The sequence below is a fragment of the Camellia sinensis genome, chromosome 4 (assembly GCF_055761805.1).
Source record: "Camellia sinensis isolate YWXY chromosome 4, ASM5576180v1, whole genome shotgun sequence".
NCBI lineage: Eukaryota > Viridiplantae > Streptophyta > Magnoliopsida > Ericales > Theaceae > Camellia > Camellia sinensis.
The window spans coordinates 35,438,395-35,456,718 of record NC_138964.1 but is presented as its reverse complement, the minus strand read 5'-3'; the positions used below and the strand labels follow the sequence as shown (position 1 = coordinate 35,456,718).

General features: G+C 38.6%; 1 protein-coding gene and 2 long non-coding RNA genes across 3 annotated transcripts in view; 1 reads left to right on the top strand and 2 right to left on the bottom strand.

Annotated features, from left to right (window-relative positions):
- Positions 1–2,786: 2,786 nt before the first annotated feature.
- LOC114270064 (tRNA-thr(GGU) m(6)t(6)A37 methyltransferase) overlaps positions 2,787–18,324 on the bottom strand; it is a 29,243-nt gene continuing 13,705 nt past the window's right edge. The window contains exons 4-9 of the mRNA XM_082924594.1: positions 16,066–16,261; positions 15,515–15,607; positions 14,728–14,787; positions 14,535–14,609; positions 4,959–5,039; positions 2,787–3,245 (exon numbers count right to left, since the gene is read on the bottom strand). Coding sequence (XP_082780720.1) covers positions 2,907–3,245; positions 4,959–5,039; positions 14,535–14,609; positions 14,728–14,787; positions 15,515–15,607; positions 16,066–16,261 — 844 coding nt within the window. The 3' untranslated portion in view covers positions 2,787–2,906. The remainder of the gene's footprint in view (positions 3,246–4,958; positions 5,040–14,534; positions 14,610–14,727; positions 14,788–15,514; positions 15,608–16,065; positions 16,262–18,324) is intronic.
- On the top strand, positions 10,041–10,741 carry LOC145824557 (uncharacterized). Its single transcript, XR_014366322.1, has 2 exons — positions 10,041–10,503; positions 10,558–10,741. It is a non-coding gene; the product is annotated as an uncharacterized LOC145824557 (long non-coding RNA).
- Positions 12,594–12,995, bottom strand: LOC145824558 (uncharacterized). Its single transcript, XR_014366323.1, has 2 exons — positions 12,869–12,995; positions 12,594–12,831 (listed from the first exon to the last, which is right to left on the bottom strand). It is a non-coding gene; the product is annotated as an uncharacterized LOC145824558 (long non-coding RNA).

The window sequence follows — 18,324 nt, the reverse complement described above, 5'->3', positions numbered from 1 at the left end:
ATATTCACATTGACATGTTAACATTCACATTGATAGGAGTGTAAAATTAGCCCGCGCCTCGTGGCTATCCGAAACCCGCCCACGGCCCGTAGCCGGCCTGGGGTGGGCCCGGCCCGGCCTGTTGACATTATGAATATTCACATTGACATATTAACATTCACATTGATAAGAGTATAAAATTGGCCAACGGCCCAGGACGGGCCCGGCCCGGCCCGTTGACAATGTGAATATTCACATTGATATGTTAACATTCACATTGATAGGAGTGTAAAATTAGCCCGTGCCTCGTGACTGCCCGAAACACGCCCACGGCCCGTGGGCGGCCCGAGGCGGGCCTGGCCATTTTTTTTAATTCTTTTTAATTTTTTTCTACCAAAATTTTATTATTTTTCACAAAAAAAGACACTAGGCCTCGGCGCGGGCCGGGCCTCAGACCGAGCCTTGAATGGGCCTTAACCGGGTCGATAGGCCGGGCCGGGCTTCAAAGTGATGGCCCAGGCCCTAGCCTAGGGTCTCGGACTAGGCTCGAGCCTGGGCCCAAGCGAGCCTTTCCCGGGCCGGGTCGAGCCGGCCCATGGGCCAAAAAATTAGGGCCAAGCCCTAGCCCTGGCACAAGGGTGTTCAGGCTTTGGACGGGCCGATGGATCGAGCCTCGGGTCGGGCTGGTGGACTTGGGCCTAGCCTCGAGCTTAGGTCGGGCTTGGGCGGGCCTAGCTATTTTTTTTTAATTCTTTTTAATTTTTTTCTACCAAAATTTTATTATTTTTCACAAAAAAATACATTGCGCCTCGGGCGAGCTGGGCCTCGGACCGAGCCTTGAATGGGCCTTAAGCGAGCCGATGGGCCGGGCCGGGCTTCAAAGTGATGACCTAGGCCCTAACCTAGGGTCTCGGACATGCTCGGGCCCGGACCGAAACGAGCCTATCCCGGGCCGTGGACGGGCTTGGGCAGCCCACGGGCCGCGGGCCAATTCTACATTCCTATCAATGTGCATTTTAACATGTCAATGTGAATATTCACATTATCAACGGGCTGGGCCGGGCCTACCCCGGGCCACGGGCAAGCTTCGGACAACGAACAAATTTTACACTCCTATCAATGTTAATGTTAACATGTCAATGTGAATATTCACATTGTCACGGGTCGGGCCAAGCCCGCCTCGGGCTGCGGTCGGGCTTCGGGCCGCCCACGGGCTGCGGGCCAATTTTACACTCTTATCAATGTAAATGTTAACATGTCAATGTGAATATTCACATTGTCAACGGGCCAGGTCGGGCCCGTTGGCCAATTTTATACTCTTACCAATGTGAATGTTAACATGTCAATGTGAATATTCACATTGTCAACAAGCCGGGCCGGCCCACCCTGGGCCGCCCATGGGCCGTGGGTGGGTTTCGGGCAACCACGAGGCGCGGGCTAATTTTACACTCCTATCAATGTGAATATTAACATATTAATGTGAATATTCACATTGTCAACGGCCCGGGGCGGGCCCATCTCGGGTGGCGGGCGAGCTTTTGGCAGCCCATGGACCTCGGGCCAATTTTATACTCTTATCAATATGAATATTCACATTGTCAACGGGCCAGACTGGGCCCGCCCTGGGCCGCGGACGGGTTTCGCGCTGTCACGGGACGCGGGCCAATTTTACACTCCTATTAATGTGAATGTTAACATGTCAATGTGAATATTCACATTGTCAACAGACCGGGCCCGCCCCGGCTCGTGGGCGAGTTTCGAGCCGCCCACGGGCCAATTTTACATTCCTACCAATGTGAATTTTAAAATATGAATATTCACATCATAAAATTGCTAACCGTTCGAAAAATTTCATAAGGGTATCAAAATTAAATATAGGGGCATAAATATCCAAAAAAATAGTGTAAATCAAGAAAAAAAACTTTATGGAATAAAACTATACATACATGCAACTAAATGGGTAAAAAATTCCTTCATGAACTTCTTGAATTAAAACACTTCTAAATGGAATTTATCAATAAAAGTCCTTTTTTAAAAAGTATTTCTTCCCTCCTAAAAGATAAAATTATGTAAAAATAATGTTTTTAAATTTTTTTCACCAATTTAATTTTTAGTTTCTTAGAAATTTTTTCTAAATTACATTATGAAAACCAAACCAAATAAAATTTTATAACTAAAAAAGATCTAACATTATTCATAAAAAAAAAAATTAAAAAAAAAAAAACCATTATAACCAATACAAAATAAATTGTATAACGATTTTGCCATTCAAATAGAATAACAATGTCTTCAATTGTCTTTATTTGAAACAAGATTCAAAATTTAAGATCAAATATATCACAACTGAAAAGTAAAGAATCAAAGTGACAAATCTTAAAGCATAAGGACAGTCGGGTGTAATTCACCCCATATTTTGCTTATTCCACTTGCAACTGTTGGCTAGATTCAGATTCTGATGACTATTCTCATTGTAGGAGATTATTGTCCTAATGGGAAAAAATATTTTATGTAAATAGTACGTGACCAATAGTGTTTTCTTCCGCTCATTGCTTGTCATGTGGTAAGAAATGGCACCGAAGTTTGAAATGGCCAAAGCACTCAGCACTTCGGTTTATCACAAAGTGATTTCTCATGTCCTACATTTTACCTTATAACAAATAATGAGTTAGAAGGTACACTAAATCAGCTCGGCCAAATGACGTACTCATTACACAAAATACTGTACTGCTAATGAGACCATCTGAAAATACAGTCATTTTCAAAGTCATACCAAGAGGTATCATTCCACACAAACACAATCCAAGAAATTAATCTGAAAACAACCTTATGCCAAATGTAAAGGGTTCCAAGCATTACAGCAAGAAGATGAGTGCATTAAACAAAGTAATATACACGTTTAGCTCTCCTGTCATGAACTTGTAGTCTGTTTATAACTGTTTTGTGATACGAGATGGAAGTGTGACTTTCTCAACAATAACATTGCCATCAGAAACCATTCTGTATGACACATCTAAGCCTTCCAAAGTCAGATGATAAATAATGTCACTGGAAAGAAGAGAAACCCCCTCACCTCCAGTATTGGTAGCTGCATCATCTTGGTCATCGTCAAGATCCACAGTATTACTGTTACCTCTTATGTCGTTTTCTGTGTTTACTATGGAATTATGAGGTCGACTCCGTTGCGATAATGATCGTATATCCCAGGAAAGCACCTGCTTGATCAAGCTTTGAAATTCATCAGGGGATGCATAGATTGACTTCTTTTCCTGAAACATGGCAATATGGAAGGTCACCCAAGAATTAGACAAAGCAGACAATTTGTCTTTAATATGTCGGAGTCGAGTTATTGCTTTGGCAATGTCATTAAAATATGTCCCAATTGACTGAACTAATACTCAACACATCATTGCTTTGACGAGACATGCAAGTAATGTTTCTTGATTGAAAGTTATGTTATGGACTCTTCTAAATGTGTTTAATGTCAAGCACTCGGACACTGGGGTGATGGTATGGCAATGGGAGATGCGTCCAGCATGTGCAGTTTCACATTCACCTAGCAAGCATTCAAGTTTAACACAACTCTATAGTACGCATGAAATGCTACATGGCATCTTGTAAAGACCATTTTACCGTAAAAAATAAAAGTAGTAAATTAAGAAACCTGAATAGTTTGTCATGTCCCCCGTGTACTAGCATACAAGAAATAGACGAATTTAATACTTACCCAACACCCGTACTTGAGTCCATATAGCATAGATGACAAGAAATTAGGGAAAACAGGTTGAGTGGAGAACAGCTTTGGTACCATATTGAGTAATTACAAAATGCATATTATTTTAGATTATGTTAGAAAAGATTTATCTATAGGTCCATTGAAAAGATCCCACTTAAAAGATTTAGGTCAGAGAAGCTGAAAAACCACCAACAGTTGTTAGATAAGTATTCACTTGTGACTTCCAGAACTGAAAAAGCACATGCAATATTTGCAACAGGTTAAACAAGCTGTGGACTCCGAAAATATTGCGACTACACACGATCTTATTCTGACAATTATAGGTCATCTCATGATTAAATTATAACATCCATGCTCTGCATGCAATGAAGTTGGTATTTGGGAGATTGAGTTCAATGCTAGATGTGTTCTGGATCATGTAATCACAACGACTTATCTATCAAACTATCACAACCATAATAACAAATTTTCTTCGATCAAAGAATTGCATCTAACCATCTTCTGCATTATTACGAACATTTTCAAGGAGTCAGAGAGTGATAAAGTAAGAAGCTTTTCAACAAGATCAATCAGCCAATTAGTTTTTTTCTTAAGATGTGAGACTATTATCTATATGGTCTCGTGTTCAAGCCTTGCCACGTAAAGATTTTTACAAAGTTAAGCTTGGGACTGCTGCATGTACACGTTGGAATGCCTTGGCAGTGTTGCATGCGTACGCATTGGGACTTCTGGCCAGTTGCTTGAACCGGCTACTGGTTCAATAGTGGTTCTAACCGGTTTTTTGAAAATAAGCCGGTTCTCAATATAGGATTGGGGTTTGATGGTGAACTTCTTTCTGACCATCTTTCCTTCCCTTTTTTTTTTTTTTTTTTTTTCTCTCTTTTAGATTGTGTTTGGATCTTGGATTAAGCAAGAAATTTATAGAGGGAAAAGAATATGGGAGGGAAAACCGGAAGAGTGAATGAAATAGAACCTAAATTTATTTCACAAATCCCTTCCCTTTGTTTCAAAAATCCAAATTCCAAACACAACATTAGAGATTGATAGGAGCACGCCCTCTACGGCTCTACCAAGAAATAACAATGGAAACAATAGAGATAATTTAGCATCTTGCGAATAATAACATGGATAATATCAGCAAATAAATAAATAAAAAGGAAGCAGGAGGAAACAAGTACTCTAGAAATCAATCACAAATATGATAAAACACCTATGATTAGTTCCATTAGATGGAATTATATCTCACCAGTTTTGTCCAACAATCAGCTAGAGTGGCGTTGAAGCTGTCGGAGAAGCTCACAGAAGCTACAGCTAATACATTGTCCGCCTGTCCAAATATCAGGTCTTATATTAAATTTTGAGGAAGCAATAAATTATAATGTACATTACATATTATATTAACTTCCACAAAACCAAAAGGAACAAAAAACATATATATATTTATGAATATTCAGTTCACAAGGGGAGTGATGCTTGCCCAAAGCATGGTGAGAACTTCCTGTCAAATTACATAATACAACACCATTTTGAAATTCTGTTTGAAAATAAATGTGATGATGGCAATATTTGCAAATTCAAGGTATACACAGTTTTGGAACAATTTTGATATTAATTTAACCAAAAAACAAGAACGAATGTATAAAAACCAAGTATAGCAACTAAAAAGTATACTGGGAAGGGAAGATTGGGTACAGACATAGCATTTGGCATTATTGCACAGGGTTGCAGAATTATTTGGCAACGGAAGATTGCACAAGGTTGAACACCACACCCCCACCCAAAACACACCCATATTTACATGCAGGGCTGCTCGTGGGACGTCGGTTCTGGACGGGTGCGGGTCGGTTCTGCCCCGAGCTGTGGGTTACGCGGGTGGGTTAATCGGTTTTGCAAGTGGATGTAGATCACTTGGGCAGGTTGGGCTTTTGTTTTTTTATGTGATTTTCTAGTTGGGCTTATGTTTTTGGGCCCTTTTTTTTAACTTATTATTTACTACTATTTAATTAATTTTAATAGGCCAAAATATGTAAAATTAATAGCTATAATATTTCAAAGCTTTAAATATGTAAAATTAATAATTCAAAACATCAATATATAATTAACAGATTAAAACTTGGAAAATTCAAAAACACTCCAAAATTGCTTCAAAACATTAATAATTAACAGCTTCAACTATAGCATTAAAAACCTATTCTTCAAAAGTCATAAAATCCTTAATATGTCAACCCAACACAGTTAAAAGCCATCTAAAATGCTAAACTTACCAGAAACTAGTTCTCCATTAATTTTACATTCACCCAAAATGTGATAATAACAATAATTAGAACTAAATTAACTTGTTTATAAACTTCATCCAAAACCCGAAAGAAATAAAATAAAACAAAAAAAGAAGTGTTTGCAAAGCTCCACCACCACATCCAACTTCCAAAAGTTTCATGCATAGCAAAAACCTCCAATTATTTGCAATATGAAGGAAAATTAGGAGATCATTAGCCATGGAGAAACTATAAAAAATAAAGTGCAATGAACACTATAAAGTCTCAAGCATAATGTGATAGATAATAGATATAGTGTGAGGCAAAATAAATGTAAAACTTACCAATGAGCCAATAGACACTAAATTTCAATTGTATTTGTAGCATCAAAACTTGGGCTTGAAGATGAGCTTGGCTTCAAAGTATCTAACCATGAGCAATAAGAGAAGATCAATAAAAATTGCATAGTAAAAATAACAATGGAATTAAAAATCATATTGTTCAAATTCCTCCACCTCATCTGTTGCCTTTCGAAGAGAAATCGGAAGGTTACTTCTAAGCCAATTTTGAGTACATACAAGAGTTTCAACCACGGAAGGGGGGAGTTAACTACAGAACAGATCAAGAATACGCCCCGGTACTAAAAGCCTACTCCGATGCAACGGTAGAAATAGGCATGGCTAACCCATCCTTTGCTATTTGCAATAGCACTCTATATTTTGTGGCATTAACCTTCCAATAATCCAATACCTCAAATTTTTTATTCTTTGAAAAATGTTTAACCTCGGCCAAGTATTTTTCCAATTCCGACTTTCTTCCACTGGTGAATCGATCCTCCAAATAGGAACTAAATTGAGACTCAATAAGAGAATGTGGATCATCATCATCTATCACCATTTCTGATACTTCACTCACACTTGGCACTTTCTCATTTGATGAATAAAGTGTGGCATAATGGTTGTATAAATGAGTCAAACAAGTATTAACCTTGTCCATCTTGTTATCCACCTTATTCTTATCTCCAAGAAATAAAACTCCAAGTATGCCATCTTTTTTGTAAGATCAAGAACAATGGTATACAATAAGATATTGATCTTATTCCCATCCCCCTCCAATACTTGTTAAACTTTTGTTTCATACTCTTTACGATTGTGTACAAAACATCATCATCCTCCAAAATTAATTGATTGAGCTTTCAATAACAAACATTTCTCTATAAAAAGCATTAGATGTAACAAAACGGGACCCCGGAAATTTCTTTGCTGCAAAATAAAATAGTTTCAAAAATCTCACAAACAACCTACATTCTTTTCATCCTCCTCATTCAAAATCCTCCTTATCACACCATCAACATCCTTGAAGTAAGTTTCAAAAATGGAATTCTCATACTTCAGTTTGGAAAAAACCTTCTCAAACTTTTCGGCAGTCTCTAACATTAAATATGTTGAATTCCATGTTGTGGGTACATCTAAGCATACAAAATACTTTGTTTCAATTTTTAGTGTGGACGCCCACCTCTTAAAACCATCATTTCACATACCACACCGCAAGTCTAATATTTGCAATAAAATCATCCATTTCCTTCAACCCATCGCTCACAACAAGATTTAGAATATGTGTACAACAACGCATATGTAAAAACTCATATGATTCAAGATGATCCCCTTCCACTCTTTGGTATCTTTTTAAGAATTGAATAGTAAGATTATTGAAACTAGCGTCATCAACTGTTAAGGTGAAGATGCTATCGATGTTCCACTCAAGCAAATATGTCATAATTTTTTTACCCAAAGTTTCCCCCTTGTGATCTTCAACTTGTTGGAAATTGATGTATATTTTTTGTAGTTTCCAATTATCAATAATAACGTGAGCTGTTAGACACATATAACACAAATTTTGAATAGAAGTCCATGTGTCTATAGTGAAACAAATTCAGCAACCCTTCATGGCCTTTTTCAACCTATTCCTTTCAATTTTGAATATGTTAACCACATCTCGAGCTATGGTATGACGAGATGGGATTGGTGTGAATTTGGTTTGCAAAACATCACAAAATCTTTTTAAGGAACCAAACAAAGGGTGTATTGGTCGTAGAAATTTACTTGAAGATGTGAAATAGAGAGAGAAAGCTCCCAAGGTGTAGCCCAAAAGCAACCCTAGCCAAAAGCACGCCAAAGGTGTTGCCGCTAGTTGCCGTGCATTGCCGATCGCCGGTCACCGCACAGAGAGAGAGAGAGAGAGAGAGAGAGAGATGAGACAGTGAGAGGACGAGTGCGTGTGAGGCTGCTCAGTTTTGTTACTCAAATTCACAAATTCACACACTTTGTTTCGTTCCTTAGAAGATTTAGTAATATTATGCAACCCAATTCACACTAATCCCATCTCATCATACCATAGCTTGAGATGTGGTTAACCTATTCAAAATTGAAAGGGATAGGTTGAAAAAGGCCATGAAGGGTCGCCGAATTTGTTTCACTATAGACACATGGACTTCTATTCAAAATTTGTGTTACATATGTCTAACGGCTCACTTTATTGATGATAATTGAAAACTACAAAAAAGAATCATTCATTTCCAACAAGTTGAAGATCACAAGGGGGAAACTTTGGGTAAAAAAAAATTATGACATGTTTGTTTAAGTGGTACAGCGATAACATCTTCACCTTAACAGTTGATAATGCTAGATCCAATAATCTTACCATTCAATTCTTAAAAAGAAATACCAAAAAGTGGAAGGAGACCATCTTGAATCATATAAGTTTTCCATATGCGTTGTTGTGCACATATTCTAAATCTTGTTGTAAGCGATGGGTTGAAGGAAATAGATTATTCTATTGCAAATATTAGGCTTGCAGTGAGATATGTGAAGTCTTCTCCTAACCGACATGATTGTTTAGGAGGTGTGCAGCCACACTAAAAATTGAAACAAAGTCTCTTGTATGCTTAGATGTGCCCGCAAGATGGAATTCGACATATTTAATGTTAGAGACCGCCAAAAAATTTAAGAAGGTTTTTTCTAAACTGAAGTATGAGACTTCTAATTTTAAAACTTACTTAAAGGATGTTGATGGTGGGATAAGAGGATTATGAATGAGGACGACTGGAAGAAATATAGGTTGTTTGTGAGATTTTTAAAACTATTTTATCGTAGGGTCCCTTTTTGTTACATCTAATGCTTTTTATAGAGAAATATTTGTTATTGAAAGCTCAATCAATTAATTTTGGAGGATGATGATGTTTTGTACACAATCGCAAAGAGTATGAAACAAAAGTTTAACAAGTATTGGAGGGGGATGGGAATAAGATCAATATCTTATTGTATGTTACCATTGTTCTTGATCTTACAAAAAAGATGGCATTCTTGGAGTTTTGTTTCTCAAATTTGTTTCTTGGAGATAAGAATAAGGTGGATGACATGGTGCACAAGGTTAATCCTTGTTTGACTCATTTATACAACCATTATGCCACACCTTATTCATCAAATGAGAAAGTCCCAAGTGTGAGTAAAGTATCGGAAATGGTGATAGATGATGATCCACATTCTCTCATTGAGTCTTAATTTAGTTCCTATTTGGAGGATCGATTCACTAGTGAAAGTAAGTCGGAATTGGAAAAATACTTGGTTGGAAGGTTGATGCGACAAAATATAGAGTGCTATTGCAAATAGCAAAGGATGGGTTAGCCATGCCTATTTCTACCGTTGCGCTGGAGTCGGCTTTTAGTACCGGGGGGCATATTCTTGATCCGTTATGTAGTTAACTCGCCCCTTCCGTGGTTGAAACTCTTGTATGTACTCAAAATTGGCTTAGAAGCAACCTTCTGACTTCTCATCGAAAGGCAATGGATGAGGTGGAGGAATTTGAGCAATATGATTTTTAATTCTATTGCTATATTTACTATACAATTTTTATTGATCTTCTCTTGTTGCTCATGGTTAGGTACTTTGAAGTCAAGCTCATCTTCAAGCCCAAGTTCTAATGTTGATGCTACAAATACAATTGAAATTTAGTGTCTACTGGCTCATTGGTAAGTTTTTCATTTACATTTATTTTGCTTCACACTATATCTATTATCTATCACATTATGCTTGAGACTTTGTAGTGTTCATTGCACTTTATTTTTTATAGTTTCTCCATTGCTAATGATCTCCTAATTTTCCTTCATATTGCAGATAATTGGAGGTTTTTGCTATGCATGAAACTTTTGGAAGTTGGATGTGGTGGTGGAGCTTTGCAAGCTTTTCTTTTTTTGTTTTATTTTATTTCTTTCGGGTTTTGGTTGAAGTTTATAAACAAGTTATTTTAGTTCTAATTATTATTATTATTGTAAGAAATAATGTATAGAGAAAGAGAGAGAATAAATTGTATGTATTATTATTGATTGATATTTTGATATCTATTACAATGATTCATGATTCCTATATATAGAAGAGGGTGAGTGTGTAGTAGGTAAGGAGTAGGTGAAGTGGAGGTGGTAGTGGTGTAGTGGGTTAGGTTTAGTGGAGTAGGTGAGGTGGTAGTGGTGTAGTGGGTTAGGTTTAGTAGGTAAGGAGTAGGTGAAGTGGAGGTGGTAGTGGTGTAGTGGGTTAGGTTTAGTGGAGTAGGTGAGGTGGTAGTGGTGTAGTGGGTTAGGTTTAGTGGAGTAGGTTTAAGTGGGTGAAGTAGGTGGAGAGTAGGTGGATTTTAACAGCCCCCCGCAAACTCAAGGGGGATAGGAACTAACCAACTTGAGTTTGGAGAGAGTAACAAAACAAGAAAATACATAAAAATAAAAGAGGATAGGTGACACTGTATGGTCGTGTCAGACCATTGGTGAAGACACTGGATGGTGGTGTCATAACGTTGTAGAGGACACTGTGTGGGGGTGTCATAACGTTGTAGAGGACACTGTATGGTGGTGTCATAACGGTGTAGAGGACACTGGATGGCGGTGTCAGACCGATGTAGAAGACAGTTTATGGGGTCATGTCGGACCGTTGTAGCAGACAATGTTCTGACAGTTGTTGTGACAGTTTACAGAGTCTTGCTGGACCCTTGTAGAAACTAACCGGAATCAATGTCGGGACAGTTTACAGAGTCTTGTCGGACCCATAAAGGAGCTAACCGGAATCAATGTCGGGACAGTTTACAGAGTCTTGTCGGACCCATAAAGGAGCTAACCGGAATCAATGTCGGGACAGTTTACAGAGTCTTGTCGGACCCCTAAAAAGTCGCACCCTCAAAAGGTGTGCCCAATCTATCAAAAGGCGTGCCATCAAAAGGCGTGCCCAATCCATAAAAAGACGTGCTATCAAAAGTTGCGCCCTCAAAAGGCGCCCCACTTCATCAAAAGTCGTGCCCGACAGAAAGCGTCGAGCCATCAAAAGGTGAGCCGGAGACGCGGCGAGACACGTGAGCGACAGAGCGGCGTGTCGGCCGCGTCGTCAGTGTCAATATAAACCAATGCGGAGGCAGAGGAAACCAAACCAGACTGAAACCTCTGAACTTGTCATTCTGAAACAATCTGTAAATACTCTGTATCCAACCCTTCTCGGAAACACTCAGCAACCCAAAAAACATGGCCTCTTCTTCCCGTTCAGCTACCCAGAACATGGCCTCATCTTCCCGTGGTCTGCTCACTCTCTTTCCCGACCTCAACGAGTCAACAGGAGAGATAACAGGTGCGGTGGCCCGTGAACCTCAACCAAACACCTCTGGTTTTGCTCCGTTGAACTTTCCGATGCGGTCGGTGGAGCAAAAAATGGCGGTGCAGTCGGATGTGGAGGCCAATCAGTATACCTTGAAGTCATGTGTGGAAACCATGACTGCGGTTACAAATTTGTCGAACCGGCTGCAGAGTAGGACAAATGAGGTGCAGCAGTTAAACGCCCAACTGGCTCTGCTCCAACGCATGTATAAGGATGCGCGAGCAGAGATAAGTGTGCTAAAGGCGGAAAACAAGGAGCTGACGCGGAAGGCCAGTTTTATGTTCCGATTTGGAGGGCCGCCATATGCTGCAGTGGAGGAGCAGGGAGTAGTGATCATGCCCAGTGGAGTGGGAAACACGGAGGCAACACCGGCAAGGGCCACCCAAGACGGTGGCAAGAAGAAAAGACCGGCGGAATAGGCGAGAAGAAAAATCCCACTGTTCCGATTTGTGTTGGTTGTGTTTTGTTTTGTTTTGTGTTTTTTTTATTTTTATTTTTTTTATTTTTTTTTTTATTTTTATGGTGTAAAATGCTGATCGGGGTTGATCCCCGGCATGAAGAAATGACAAGTTTGTAAAATGTTTTTTTTTTTTTTTTTTTTTTTTTTTTTGTTTTTGTTTTTGTTTTGGGAGTGTTTTGTTGAAAAAATAAAAATAAAATGAAAGAAAACAAGGGAGAAAGAAAATAGATAAAAAATATTTATAGATGGATTATATGAAAAACATCAGTGCGATTGTTTCAAAATAAAGTGGGGTATTTAAAAAAGAGGAAAAGTGACTTGGAAAAAATAAATAAAAATAAGTGATTTTTGAAATCAAATGGAGGAAAGAGAGGGACAAACCCATCTGATAAAGTGGAGAGAGAGTCGGTGAGTGGGGTGCAAAAGGTGAAGGAGAAATAATGGATTGAAAATGGTTTGGGTCAAAAGTGGACACTGTTAGTGGGGAACATGAGTGCATTGATTATTTGATATAATAATAATAATAATAAAAATAAAAAGTTAGAACAGTTGGAGAGAATGAGTGGAGTATGGTAAGGGTTTCATCCAAAGCCAAAATTCCTGCAGCGAATCACTTCGCAAATCCTAGTATGAGTTTTTTCTCTTTCCAGGCTTATTCATGAATTTCCTGGTGATTTCAAGAGCCTCTGGTGGCATTGTGGCAGAGAACACCCCAACCTGGATTTTGGGTGGCAGCAACTGAGAACACCCCAACCTGGATTTTGGGTGGCAGCAACTGGAAAATATCATAGATCTGATTTTTAAAAACCTCGTGACAGCATTTCATCAGCTTCATCCAAGACAAACATTTTGATGTAAACAGGGCGAAGTGATTGTCTCCGCAACATGTCAAACACACGACCAGGAGTACCAACAACAACATGAACCCCACTGGAGAGAATGCGCTGATCTTCGCGCACACTAGTCCCTCCAACACAAGCATGAACCTTCACACTTTGCTGGGCAAGTTCAAGAGTGGGTGGAAGAACCAAAGCTTGGCACTCAACCAAGCTATAATCTAGCTGCTGCAGAATTCCAGAGCAGAATGTTGCAGTGTTTCCAGTTCCAGACTGTCTCGTCATATGAGGTGAAGAATTCTTCTCCATCAGCCTCACACATGACTACAGTTGCACAAATCTTTGTTGATTTTATCAGCGGAATAGGTTGAGGTCCGGCGGGCGGCTAAGGTGAGGTTGCCGCCCGCCGGGGAAGCGAAAATACTAGGTTTTAAACCAGCTCTGATACCATGTAAGAAATAATGTATAGAGAAAGAGAGAGAATAAATTGTATGTATTATTATTGATTGATATTTTGATATCTATTACAATGATTCATGATTCCTATATATAGAAGAGGGTGAGTGTGTAGTAGGTAAGGAGTAGGTGAAGTGGAGGTGGTAGTGGTGTAGTGGGTTAGGTTTAGTGGAGTAGGTGAGGTGGTAGTGGTGTAGTGGGTTAGGTTTAGTAGGTAAGGAGTAGGTGAAGTGGAGGTGGTAGTGGTGTAGTGGGTTAGGTTTAGTGGAGTAGGTGAGGTGGTAGTGGTGTAGTGGGTTAGGTTTAGTGGAGTAGGTTTAAGTGGGTGAAGTAGGTGGAGAGTAGGTGGATTTTAACAATTATCACATTTTGGATGAATGTAAAATTAATGGAGAACTAGTTTATAGTATGTTTAGCATTTTGGATGGCTTTTAACTGTGTTGGATTGACATATTAAGGATTTTATGACTTTTGAAGAATAGGTTTTTAATGCTTTAGTTGAAGCCGTTAATTGTTAATGTTTTGAAGCATTGTTGGAGTGTTTTTAATTTTACAAGTTTTAATCTGTTAATTATATTTTGATATTTTGAGTTATTAATTTTACATATGTAAGGTTTTAAAATATTATCACTATTAATTTTACATATTTTGGCCTATTAAAATTAATTAAATTGTAGTAAATAAGTTTTAAAAAAAAGAGCCCAAAAACATAAGCCCAACAAGAAAATCACATGAAAAAAACAAAAGCCCAACCCGCCCAACTGATCCGCACCCACCCGCATGAACCGCAACCTGCAATTAGGGCAGATGCAGGTCCATTTTCTTCAATCCACAGCTCTGCGACTCGGGTCAGAAACGACCTGCCCCGGCTAAAACCGGCCTGTGAACAGCCCTGCAAATAACTAAGGCTGTACCCAGCCTACAGCTTGAGCACCTAGCATCAGCAGACCAACACTAGGTAATGGCCTTCTAGTTATATATTAAAACTCAACCTCATAAAAATCACAATTGAAGTTATTTTCCTCATTCAAAGAGGAAAATTACAAGATATAATATAATATTCACAAATACTTCCAATATAGAAGATATGTGAAATTACAAGTAGTTAATAAATTATGGAGATAGTACCTTTACCCACGTGGGCACTGTTGCACCTTGGATGCCGTCACAGTATGGAAGATAAGGTTTGATATCCAAGACAGGCTGGTGATAAATTCAAACCATGAGGATAAACTTCTTTTTTTTATTTAAACAGTGTCTAAAAAGAAATAATATAGTTGTTTATTTAGTCTGGCTATTAATGGAGCAATTAAAAACTTACTGTTCCATCAACTAGATCCACACCAGAAAGTAGAACCATATGTTCATGAACAGCCTCCACCTAATTAGGGGGGAAAAAAAGTATATCTGCATTAATATAATGTACTCCTCCGAGGGCATATCTAGCTCAGGCATACACTTTTCACTCAAAATCATAAATGTAGAATATTGAAAACAAAATCTGTCAGAACGAGACTAGGTATTATGTAAAGGATTCATCCTAGTACTAAACACAGGAAAAAGAATGGTTGGGGTGAGAGTACCAGTATCAAGTACATTAAACTTCCCATTACACATCAATGTGGTTCAGAAATGAATTTTGTAACGTGCCATTTATGCTGACAATGACCCTCGAACTCCTGTATTACAGAAATGGAGTACCATGTCATTCCCCAGTAGTAAATTAAGGCTGACTTGAAGCTAGAATGTACCACTAGGGCAAGAACCTACACTACCTTCATAAGTGGGATGTAATCTATCATTTGTTAAACAAAAGCTTTCTAAATTCATGCCATGATATAGAAGTAAGTTCCTTAAGAGGTAAAATTAAAGAAAAGATGCTCCTATTAATAGGATTTCCATAGGAATATATTTCTTTGAAGTATTCCACTAAGAGCAGCTGGGGTGGGCATTTTTAAGAAATTCCCCTTGTCTCCTAGTTTCCAAACTTTGATCAGATACTTCCATATCTCATAATACACTGGAAATCATCCTACAGAAAATAAATTTAAAAAATGCTTTGAAAAAAAAAAGATTTGAAGTATGCACTTAAAACAGTTCATATTTACCTTTGCCACTGTAAGCCCAATGGGACATGGCCGATGTGGAGATCTTGTAGCAAATAATCCCATCTTTCCTCCTTCCAATCTAGGTACTCTCACCTATCCATCCACCAAACTTTCTTAGAAGTTTGAACATTCAAGACACAACACAATAAAAACAAAAGTTCATGTTACATGGACATGTGTGAAATACTTGTGTTAGGCACTTGAATAATGTTATGGAATGTGTAAAACATTTAAAGTTGGACATTCACCTCACAAGCATGTATAGTTATTCAAGTTCACCATATAACTGCGCATAAAATTCTCATATTATGCACGAAATGTTTGTCACCTTGTAAACACCATTTTACCATAGAAAATAATAAAAGAAAAATATAAAGCAATATAAATAGGTTGGTGTCCTTGTGTCCTTAGACAGCAATTATATGAATTTGACAAGTAGTCACATACACACTGACACACCCAACACCTGTACTCAAAACCAAGTAACATAGCTAAAGTATACATAAAAAATAAAAATAAAAATAAAAAAAATAAAAAGTAGAACCACATACCTTCGCCTTAAACTTTGATTTTGCTGGATGCTTCCACAGTTTTTCAAGATTTGTGTTCAAATGAAACACATATATAATCCAACAATGAGAATATTCTTCAAGACCCTCAAGAGATGCTGGAGGAACCCGAACTGGATCAAATAGCAAGCGTGCCCGAGCAAGAGGTACAAGTAAAGGTTGCCTAGGTGTCCCATTCCTACATGCATCAAAAGTGATAATACATCAGACACCTATTCATGCATAAATCATGTTTGCATGCACATGAAGGTAGTTATTTCAATGATGGGTGCAAAACAAGCCAAGCAACTTGCGCGCACCACAAGCTTCAAGATCGCCTAATCCAATTCGGGCTTTTCTCTAAATAAAATGGGTGAAGATCAAAAGCTCATGTGAGGAGTTTGGTTGCCTAATGTGCAAGCTTTTAGCAGCCCTATCTCATGGATTATTTGATGGCACTTTATAAGATTGTTGTGACAACTATATAAGAAATATAAAGAAAAAAACTAAGGGAAACAGTTGACTAATTAGACAGTTTACATATTAAACAGTTGATAAGTAATAACATATGTAAGGTGTCATTACAAATAAAGCCTATTCATAAGCTCAAGCTAAACCAAACATTCACACAGCAAGCTCAGACAAGCTAGTGGAACTCAATGCTATGCTTCATACAACAAGCTCAGACGTGCTAATGGGACTTGATGCTAGACTTAAACATGATTTGTAAAGCCAAAACAATCTTGAATGTCCAGTAGTCTGCTTGGGTTGCTCACTTATCCCTATCCTTACGGATGACATGACAACATATTCACAATGGGATAGGCTTGGATCGAGCTTTCACAAGTCAGTAAATATATAATTTATTTAAGAATATAAATTTGAAACCAACAGGCTCTAGCCAAGTTGGCCAACCTATTGGCCACTATGACGTCTCCTTACCATGACTCTCCCACAAGGAGAGGTCACAGGTGTTAGAATATAATATGTAAAATGTTGCTTTAATAATTAGGTTAGTATAATAATTAGTATGCTTTAATAATGTACCTTTAATAATGTTTTTTGGTTTGTGCTTCTACTTTCGGTTTGTAATTGTTCTCCCTCTCCTCTATAAAGGAGAGAGCTCAACACACCATTAAAAGATATCAATCATAATACATATAATTTATTCTCTTTCTATCAATTTATCTTACATGGTATCAGAGCTATAAGATTTAGGCCTGTATTTCTTTCTCACCGGCGGGCAGCCCGGCTGACAACTTTGCCTTCGCTGCCCGCTGGAGATTTCTACGCATGCCTTCACTCCGCTGCATCTTCCAACAAGATCCTCTGTGTGTTCAGATCTTTGTATGCAACACCATGGTCGTTCATGAACTTCATCCCTTCTGCCACATCCGCAGCAATCCTTATAATTTCCTTAGTCTGGAGCTTCTTGGTCTTCCGTATAATATCATGAATTGACCCACTTTCCATGCTCGTCGAACTCTCCAAATCTCAAGACATTGTGGCCGGCGATGGCACCACCACCGTCGTCGTGATCGCCGGAGCTGAGGAGCACTCACGCTACCACCAAAACTTCTCTCTCTCTACCCCATCTAGGTCTGTCACTGAGTCAAGATGGACTTTTTCTCCTGCGAGTCCCTTTGGGTGGTTCATCCTTGCCTCCCTAGCTTTCCCATCTATATGTCCAGAGTATCCTTCAGCAGATCCAGCAACCAGCCTCGGTCGGCTATATTGAGACAAAGCAGAAGAGATCTTGTAGAGATTACTGTTAGCAGAGTCCAGAACCAAGAGCTCTCCACTGGGCAACACCTCCACGGAGTATGGCTTCTGGTTTCAATAGAAGGAGGCTCATCTTCATCTGGAATCACAAAACTCTCTTGCACTGGCCAAGCATTTGAATATTTGTGCTGTTGAGGTTGTTGATATTGATAGCTTGGCGACTTCTTTCTAAAACCCGGAAATATTCCAGCGAAGAAGCCCCGCTTTCTCGAGTTCTCACCATTCCACAATTTTGAAGTGCATAGTGCTGGTGGGACCTCCCACTAGCAAAAGCAAGTTATAATCCTAATTACCCTCTCTCCACTAATTCCTTTTATTCTTATTATTATTATGAACAACCTCAGAACCCATGTGCTCTTTGATCCCTTTTATGACACTTTCTTTATTTTATTATTTTGATCCCTTTTATGACACTTTTTTTATTTTATTATTTTATTTTATCTTTTAAAAAAAAAAAAAAAAAAAGCCACCCACGTGGGC